Source organism: Oryza glaberrima, chromosome 7 (genome assembly GCF_000147395.1).
Source record: "Oryza glaberrima chromosome 7, OglaRS2, whole genome shotgun sequence".
Lineage (NCBI taxonomy): Eukaryota > Viridiplantae > Streptophyta > Magnoliopsida > Poales > Poaceae > Oryza > Oryza glaberrima.
Window position 1 is genome coordinate 17,203,981 of NC_068332.1, and position 9,417 is coordinate 17,213,397.

The window sequence follows — 9,417 nt, forward strand, 5'->3', positions numbered from 1 at the left end:
CTCACGCGTATGCACGGGCTACTTCCTAGTTTCGTTTAATAGCCAAACTTAAGTATAATCACCATACTATAACAACAAGGGGTGAGATTACCTCCACAACCCTATACATATATTGAAAATACTAATTCAATAAATATTATATTAAATTAAGCAAGTACTGAAAAACACAACTTAACATATACATATCTGGATATATTAGTAGTGAGAAAACTAAAGCATATACACAATTTACTTGTATTACTATATACTACTTCTAAAAAAAAAGTCGTCACCACCACCACCACTGACATGTTAACCATAATAATATCAATATAACTCGTGAGTACTACGTTGCTTTATCCTGCAATGGTGTGGAGTACTCTCTCCCTCCCAAAATATAAGCAATTTTTGGTAGATATGATACTTCTTAGGAGTCTGTCCAGATTCATAGTCCTAGGAGTGTCACATCCCCTCAAAATCCCTTATATTTTAGGGTTAATTAGATCCATGCCATCGTAAATATGCCTTATTGAAAAAATGCCACTACTCTTCATATTATCAGTTGGGTGCCACTGAAAATTTATAAAATTGGAACCATGCCACTCCTGTCACTTTTTTTCGTCCTCCTATCTCACGTCGCCATCCTCCCCGTCAAGTCGCCATCCTCATCGTCACCTTTCCACACCAGAGTCGGAGCTCCTATCCCCGCCATTGGAGTCGGAGCTCCTGTCGCCGGAGCAGAGAGGTGCAGGGCCGCGGGGCGACGACCTTAGGCGCGCCGGCGTCAACGTCGGTGAAGGGAGGAGGGGAGAGACATCAACTCCACCGCGCCGCCGGCCATCGACCATCGATTTCCCCTTGTAGCCGCCGGCCAACCGCCAGATCCGCGTCACCAGAGAAGAGCTCGAGGTTGTCCACCACCAGATCCACGCCGTCGTGGTGGGTGGTGTTGATGGTGGTGGTGGGCCTGGTGGCGGCGGTGGCAGAGTGTGGGTGCTGGCAGGGCAAGACGGCAACGATCACGGCGGAGAACGGGAGCAGATGCTGGTGGATGAGACGAGGAGAGCTCTGTGTCCGCGGCCTCCAGCAGCGTTACGCGGCTCGGCCTCCTCCCTGGCACGGAAGAAAGAAGCGGAGGGGAGGTTGTCGCTGTGCCCGGGCAGCAGCTCCTCATCTCTCCCGTCACCGCCACCACGCCCCATGCTCCAACCTGTTGTCGCTTGAGCCCGTCGACGCTGAACGGGCAAGCGGCGGGACAGATGAATGACGGTGGGACCTCGGCGGCTCGGTGGTGGCTTCTCTCTCACCAGATCTGGACAGAGATCCTAACCCGTCATCGTCGCGCTCATCGACGAGCTTGAGCAGATGCGCGTCCCGCTCACTGCCGCCCTCGCCGAGGAGCTATCCTCCTATCCCGTTCCTTCCCCATCCGCTGTGCCCTCCTCCTCCGGCTCCCTCTTCGACTGTCCACGATCACCGCGTAGAGTCGTCGCCGTCCACGACCACCAGCTAGCCTTCCCGGAGCTCGCTGGTAGCCTCTGGCGTAGGCGTGCTGCTTGCAGTGGCATCTACCCGAAGTAGATGAAGGCACCATTGATAGAAAATATGACGGAGACGACAGAAATCATGATGGAGTGGCATTGTTCTAATTTTAGAAGATTGCAGTGGCATCTACCCGATTTCATGAATAGTAGTGACATTTTTTTCAATATGGCATATTTACGATGGTATGATCCAGTTAACCCATTTTAGGACGGAGGGAGTAGGTGTGTATTAATAGTGTTTAACTGCTCTTGCTACAAGATAGTCCTTTATTTTTCCATTAATTTGCTTCTTGCCATCATGATTAAAAAAACTCACAAACTATTTAGTTTCTTTTAGTTTAAAATGAGATAGACAACATAATTTAGTAACAAGTACATACTTTATAATCATATAACATCTGAAAAAAAAAATCTAGCAATGCCTTTTTTTTTTTGCCTTTTAAGATCAAGTCTTGTTTTTACCAAGTTGAAGCTAATATTTTTTTTTCAACGAGGATGCACGAGATATGTTTTCTATTTTGAATAATCCGTTACAACATATGAATATTTGGCTAGTACATTATACGATAAGAAAGATACTTAAATTGTGTTCTTTCCTTCCCTTTCCCAACTTCTACCACTCGTTTTTCGCACATATGCTTTCTAAACCGATGATTTTTTTTGCAAAATTTTTCTATAGAAAAGTTGTTTTAAAAATCATATTAATCTATTTTATAAGTTTTTTAAGCTAATACTTAATTAATCATATGCTAAAGGAATGCTCCATGTTACATACCGAAGGATTAGTTACCAACCTACCATACCGAACACAACGTTAGGCTGAGTTTGTTCTGACGGTCACTCAACACATCACTAATTAAGTATATTAATTTTTTTAAAAATAAATCAATATGATTTTCCAAGTAATTTTTCTATAATTATTTTCACAAATAATATATCGTTTAGCAGTTAAAAACCTGTGTGTGAAAAAAAGAATAATTAAAAGCTGAGAGAGGGGAGAAACGAACGCAAGATGTGTTTAGTTCGCGCCAAAATTAGTAGTTTGGTTGAAACTGGAACGATGTGATAGAAAAGTTAAAAGTTTGTGTGTATATGAAAGTTTTGATATGATGGAAAAGTTGAAAGTTTCAAGAAAAATTTAGAAATAAACTCGGCCTTACATTTGGGGCCATAAAATTGCATGTTTATCCATCCTCCACAACTCTTCTCTCTCCCACCGATCTGATTGTGCTGTGCGCTTGTTCAGCTGTGCTGCTCGGTTTTTGCTCGCTATGTGCACGAAAAAAGATCCCAAAAATTATATTGGTCCATTTTATATCTTCAACCAGTTGTAAACACTAAACAGCTGTAGTAATAAGTGGGCTTAAACCTCAAAAATGGCTACACAAGCCCAAGCGATCCGCATCCCAAACCATTCGAAATTCAAATTATTCCCCTTCCGCTCCACTCTCCTTCCCGTCTCTCTCTCTCTCTCTCTCCACACAGATAGCGCACGCATCCACCACCCCCCAACACGGGAGCGGAGAGCTCGCCGCCGGCGATCGCCGCAGGATTCCGAGGGCTTCTCCCGGCGGCCACGGGAGATGGTTCTGCTCGAACGCACGCCATTGGTGGTGCCCGAGGCAGCAGCAGCAGCCGCCGCCGCCTCCAGCCCGCTCCGGAGGCCGTCCCCTAGGGTTCTGAGGGAGGTGCCCCCGCCCCCCCTCGATCCCATCCTCCCCTACCTCAGGTAATGGCTAGATCAGTATCCATATCAGCAGCTGTTCCCTTCGATTTAGGTCCTATTTGGGGGCGTGGGATTCCGCCGTAGCGCTGCGTGGAATAATGCTTGGTTTCGCCTCAAGTTGTGTGGCGTACGCATCGTACTGGGATTCTGTCCCTTCCTCTGAGTTATGTAGTTAATTGGGCGTGTGATTTAGATTTTGACACTTCGCCTCTGCGATTCCTGTTCAATTGCTCAGTGGCAGTGTGCAGTTGAACTTGGACGAACGGAAATGTGAGAAATGGGGGCGTGTGTGTTCCGAAAAAAAAAAAAGAAAAGCAAAGGGTATGACCACCACTGTTTGAGTGTCTGGCAACGACAGAAGTGCATTTTGCCGAGACATTGTGATTGGTCACTCGTAATGTCCAGTGTTGGGACTTGGGAAGGATTTAGTTTTGGAGCTGATTTGTTTTGTGCAGCTAGGTTGATTTTTCTTGTGAAGGATTAGCTTGTTCATGTGGAGACGGTTCTCTTATTCCTTTATCAGTTCTTGAACTGTCAAGTAATGTAATGTGCCCACTTTCTGTGCTCCTTCTGTACTAATGTGCTGCTTTCTGATAGGTCCTTTTGGTAAAAACTTTGCATATATAACTTATTTTTATGTTCCTGGTACTATTATATCTATTTTATAAGGTAAATCTAATCTTTCATGCACATGCTGGTATTCATGCATAATTTATCTATGTATCACTGCGGTTTGTTTGTCCTGGTCAGGGCCCCAGTCCTGGTGTATGCATTCGTTTATGTTAGTTTCTGACTTGGTATTCAGGTCTATCAACAAGGCTATGGATGAGCTCAGGACAGGCCCAAAATTTGAAGCAGCAGCGCTTGATCGGCTCAAGATTTGTGTAACGGAATGCATTGATAAGTATGGTGACGATTACCAGTACTCCACAGACCCCCGACTCCTCAAGATCTGGATCCTCTATGTAATTGTTTGGCTTTGAAGTTTCAATTCTTACCTTATCCATTTTCTATCCTTTTGCTCATTTTCCCCCCACTTTGTTCTATGTTAGGCGGATGCAATAGGTGATTTTGATAAGGCGTATAAGCAGTTGGAGGAGAAAAGAATGTTTTTAGAGCATGCACTGCTCTATGATGCATATGCACTGTTTCTCTTCAGTAAGGGGAAAGTGCTGGAGGCTGGTAAGGTGTATGAAGTTGGTATTTCCAGGTTAGTATGACACTGAATTATGTTTTTGTTGAAGTGAACTTTTTGGGCAGCAACAATCTGATGTCAAATTTGTCATGTTGATGTGATCGCAAATCATTTCCGTGGACCAGAAAAGCCGAGCCATTTGATCATTTGAAGAAGATGCATACGATATTTTTAAAACACTTGGAAAAGATTGTAGAAGAAGCAGATGCCGATGCCCAGGTATGATAACTGTGTGGTGGAATGGACATTAGTTGAGTCCTTGAATATTTGTCAAATGATTCACATATTTCATATTCAATTGCATATTTAGTAATCAGGACATTGTGGCTGTGTTGTAGATTTGTTAGTATTTTAGCTATGGTCAGTTGGTCACAAGGCTGACACACTTGCAGCAGTAAGAACTAAGAACTGCTTTGATATTGTTTCTTACATGATATTTCTCTGTGGTGGAGCATTTGTTTTTCCAAAAAAGGTTGGCAAGCAATAGGATAATTGTCTTCACATTTCTGTGCATGTGAACTGTGATACATTCTACATAATTTATTCATTTATTTGCATGTTTGCATGTTGTGAACTTAATATTTATTTGGGGCTAATCACAATGATATCTACTTTGTACTTGCCGATCTTTACTAGCTCGAACATCTATAACATCTATTTCAACTAAATACATGACGGTTTATTTTACATTTTCATGGAAAGAGTTTCTGTTCTGTCATTCCTGCAACTCTATTTATACAAAAATAGCATGATTCTAGTTATTTAGAGTGGCTTTTTTTATTATATGTTTAGGGATATATTTTATTTAGTTTAATCATAGTTGGGAATGAATTTCAGGATGTACTTTCCACTGATTCTTGTGGTATATGTGTTCTATTTTGAGTTTGTCTCGGAAATATATTATTTATGCTATGTGGTACATTGATAGAATCGGGAGTGCATTTGCACAGCTTTACCATAGTGAAGTCAGAACATAAATATAGGGCACTATCAGCATAACAGTGCCATACAAACAATCTTCTTATACGGTTCAATTCATAAATAAATAGAGAAAATCGAGCAAATTGCAAAAGCAAAGAATAAAATGAAATATCGGGCTGAAGCCACATGATGTGCCATTGAAAGCTACATCCCTGCCCCTGCTTGAGTGGACTAATCATTACTAGATAAAGAAACATGAGACATGCAATTTCTATATGTTTTCGAAGAACAATATCTATATAACCCTGTTAAGCTTGTGAAGTAATTTATGCAAATACCTTTTTTTGTTTCTTTTACTTGTCATTACTGGCCATTATTGTAGCCAGCATATATTATAGTCGCCTAATGCTATTCTTCTTTGTGGATGATTCACCATACTAACTCCATTTTTTTTTTGTTACTGTCTGCTAGCCGAAACCATCGAAAATACAAAAGAAAGAACCTATTTTGCTGGATCCATGGTCTGAGTCTACTATGAATAATTTATTGGAGAACATTAATGTTGACCTGAAGAAGTTCGCTGTAAGTTGCATTTACTCTATATGATTCGCTAGTGTTTATCTTAGCTCTCATCTTGGACGGTTGCCCGAATCCTTGACAGGGCTATCATAAGAGCAATAAGGTCTATCATGGAAAGGTGCCATTAACTTCGCCTCAGAATGTTTTAAGAAACAAAGTCATTGAATTAGGTATAAACTATAATTTCTTGCTTGTCAGTCTTTTACCAAAACTATAATCATTTTTGTAGTTTGGCTCCTTTATGATCCATGCTCTGTAAGTCACAATGAATACATAATAATGCTCCTTGAAAAAAAGGAAGAAATATACCCTTTTTTATTTAGAAAAAGGCCATTTATATTGATGACATAACAAAAGTTTAGTTACAAATCCCTTTTGTTGCACCAAGGTGGTAGAAAGTACCAGCTCAAAGGTTCTCCTGGTACTGGTGCTTTTGCTAAAGTTTACAAAGCCAGTGTCGATGGTAATACAGAAGACCTGGTTGCTTTAAAGGTGAGTCGTACTTCCATTTGTCTTACTGAAGCCTGCTTTTTTCATCAGATTCCTCTACTGAACTTGCCCGTTTGCAGATTCAGAAACCACCATTTCCTTGGGAATTTTACATGTATCGCCAGCTTGATACGCGCGTATCTGATATTGAGGTACAGAAATTATCTTTAAGAAGACCATAACATTTGTAATTGTAAAATTATGATTCACACTGCAAAATAATTTTACTTCCAGAGACCAAGCTTTGGCTACACTCATGAAGTGCATGTATACGCTGATGTCAGTGTGCTTGTTTGTGATTACCTGCCATACGGAACTCTTCTGGTAAAGTACTTTATGTATTAATTTTTTTTTGAGATCATGATCATGCAAAACTAGCATTTTGTGCCCGGATTAGTGAATCTGTGTTTGATAAGATGCAAATCTTTTGCAGGATGTTATAAATTCTCATCTAGTACTTGAACGCCATATGGATGAAGTTCTATGCATATATTACACTATAGAGATGCTGCGCATGTTGGAAACACTGCACAGCGTTGGCATAATTCATGGTGATTTCAAGCCTGACAATATGCTTGTTTGCTACCCAAGGTAAGTAGAGGTAACCAGCTTAGCTTTCAAGTTAGAACACTTGATGGAGCTTCCTCCCTCCTCCTCTTGTGATCTCTAACTGAAATATGGGCAAAACACACACACACACACACACACTCTCTCACACACACAAAAAAAAAACTATCCAGTGACCATTGACATCTTACTTTTCATAAAATCGACAGATTTATTCTAGTTGCAATATTTGTGTGCCGTCCATTTGCCCAGTGCCCATATTCTCTTGCTATTTGTTTTGGACAGATCTTGTTACCATGTTTGTGGGTGATGATGTCTGTGCTGTAAATATTTTACTCCAAGCTTCACAACCATCTACAACTTTTATAAACTAGATGTTATATTTAAACTGATCTAATAACATAGTTTTCAATGAAAATATTTGACATGGATGGTCATAACAACAAGCATGTTGGTAAGTGGTCAATTTGTTGGCCCCAGATGTTGGGTTTGGTGGGGGCAAAGATCCTTGCTGATTTACTACTGTTTCAATTACTTTATATGAGCGGTTACTGGAATCTTGCTGGATGGCTCCATCCTCCATGTTTCCGCTGAGATGACGATTTTTTTTTGTCATTTTTGTTGGCCATTTGCTGCTATTGGCTTGTTTCGGCCAAAACTCAATTATAACCCATCTAGTACATGTTACGCCTGAAAAAAAAAGAAAGAGTAAACCTAATGCTAGTGTCTGTTCCTTTTTGTTCTCGCTATCCAAGTCTTCACCTCTTCAATCTTTAGCCCTTGTCTCGACATGTAATTTTCGTTCACCCGCATCTTTGTTTTGCGTGTGGTGGTCTGTGCAGTGGAGAAATCACAGACGAAACCTTCAAAGGCGAGACAAGATCCGAGCGGAATCAGGTCAGCTTCTCAATCCCAAGTTCCCAACACGCCGAGAAACTTGGTTAAGATGTTCTGGATATCTCCTGATGCTTATGGGATTCCCATTCCAGGGGCTCTGCCTTGTTGACTGGGGCCGTGGCATCGACCTGAACCTCTTCCCATCCGGCGCGGAGTTCTACGGCGACTGCCGAACCTCCGGGTTCAGCTGCGTCGAGATGCAGGAACAGAGAGCCTGGACGTTTCAGGTATCTGTACCCTCCCAAGCTACTTACTCAAAACCTCCTCTCACCTAGACATCTCTGAAAGCAACCCCTGCCTGACGCTGCCAGTTTGTTTGTTGGTTGGTTGATTGGTTTCTTCCTGCAGGCTGACACTTACGGCCTCTGCGTCATCGCGCACATGATGCTACATGGGACGCAGATGAGCATCCAGAAGACGCCCAGGCCCGATGGAAGCTACATGTACCAGCCCACAACGCCGTTCAAAAGGTGCTTTGATGCCATTGCCTATACACCTCTTTGATAATTTCCTCTATCCCAAAATATAGCTACTATGAGATATTTTTCAGTACTACGAATCTGAACATGTTTAGAAAATATCTCATCCTATGCTAGTTAGTTATATTTTAAGATAGAGGTAGTAGTAATTACCATGATTCGCAGTAGCGTAAATAAATCAGAGATTAGATTAGATGGCATATGTAACAGGAGCTGTTTGCTGCCATTTTGCCCCTTGACAGGTACTGGAACGTGGAGCTGTGGAAAAACCTCTTCTCCACGCTGCTCAACGCGACCTCCAACGGCAGCGACGCGGCCGTGCTCCGGAGCCTCCGGATGTCCTTCCAGGAGTACCTGTGCAGCAACCGGCAGCTCGTCGGCAAGCTGAACCAGCAACTGGCCAAGCAGAAGACCTCCCTGTGCCTATCCTGACCGAGACATATACGCATCTCGCGTTTCATCCTCATCATTTTTCCCGATTCCCTCGTGTTGCCTGTGTGTAAAGTGGTGGAGTATAAGATACCTTCCGTAACTTCGTAGCACTTCCTCTGTGCGTGCGTGTGCAGCAGTAATTAACGTGCCACATCTCCACTTTGAAAGCTGAAACATCTACTATTGGGCCAGATGGAAATTGCGTACAGTATCTTCTTCTCCAACTAGCGGCTACTAGGTACCATGCGTCTGTCACGTCTAGAGGAGTTTTTTCTTTCTTTCTTTTCTTTTTTTCTTTTTTTGCCATGGTGGTCGAGATCGAGTGAGATTTGTGGGCAGTGGGCGACGAGCAAGACCAAACGGAAACGGACGAAGCAACGAGCGTACGGCTCGTGAAGTCAAAGGGCGCGATCAGATAAGATGAGGCGGTGATGGTGTGTAGTAGGCCACAGGGGCTGGGCCCAATTCCAGCCGTCCCCGGCCCAGCCTGACGGTCGCTGCTGGCAGTTCTGTTTCGTGTGGTCGCGGAGGCCGGGCCGTCGTCGGTCGGGGTATCGTGGACGTGATCCCGTCGTCGGAGGACGTAAGGTGGGGAGCGTCATGCGCCGC

At 42.9% G+C, this 9,417-nt stretch overlaps 1 protein-coding gene across 1 annotated transcript; it reads left to right on the forward strand.

The window, feature by feature from the left end:
• Positions 1-2,924: 2,924 nt before the first annotated feature.
• LOC127778285 (mitotic checkpoint serine/threonine-protein kinase BUB1) lies at positions 2,925-9,058 on the forward strand. The gene is made up of 14 exons (XM_052304865.1): positions 2,925-3,252; positions 4,055-4,214; positions 4,302-4,459; positions 4,570-4,663; positions 5,837-5,947; positions 6,027-6,114; positions 6,333-6,436; positions 6,514-6,585; positions 6,668-6,757; positions 6,867-7,024; positions 7,843-7,897; positions 7,990-8,124; positions 8,246-8,367; positions 8,619-9,058. Exons 1-14 carry the CDS (start codon positions 3,107-3,109, stop codon positions 8,806-8,808), a joined length of 1,683 nt encoding a protein of 560 aa, XP_052160825.1. The 5' UTR covers positions 2,925-3,106; the 3' UTR covers positions 8,809-9,058.
• The last annotated feature ends 359 nt before the right edge of the window (positions 9,059-9,417 follow it).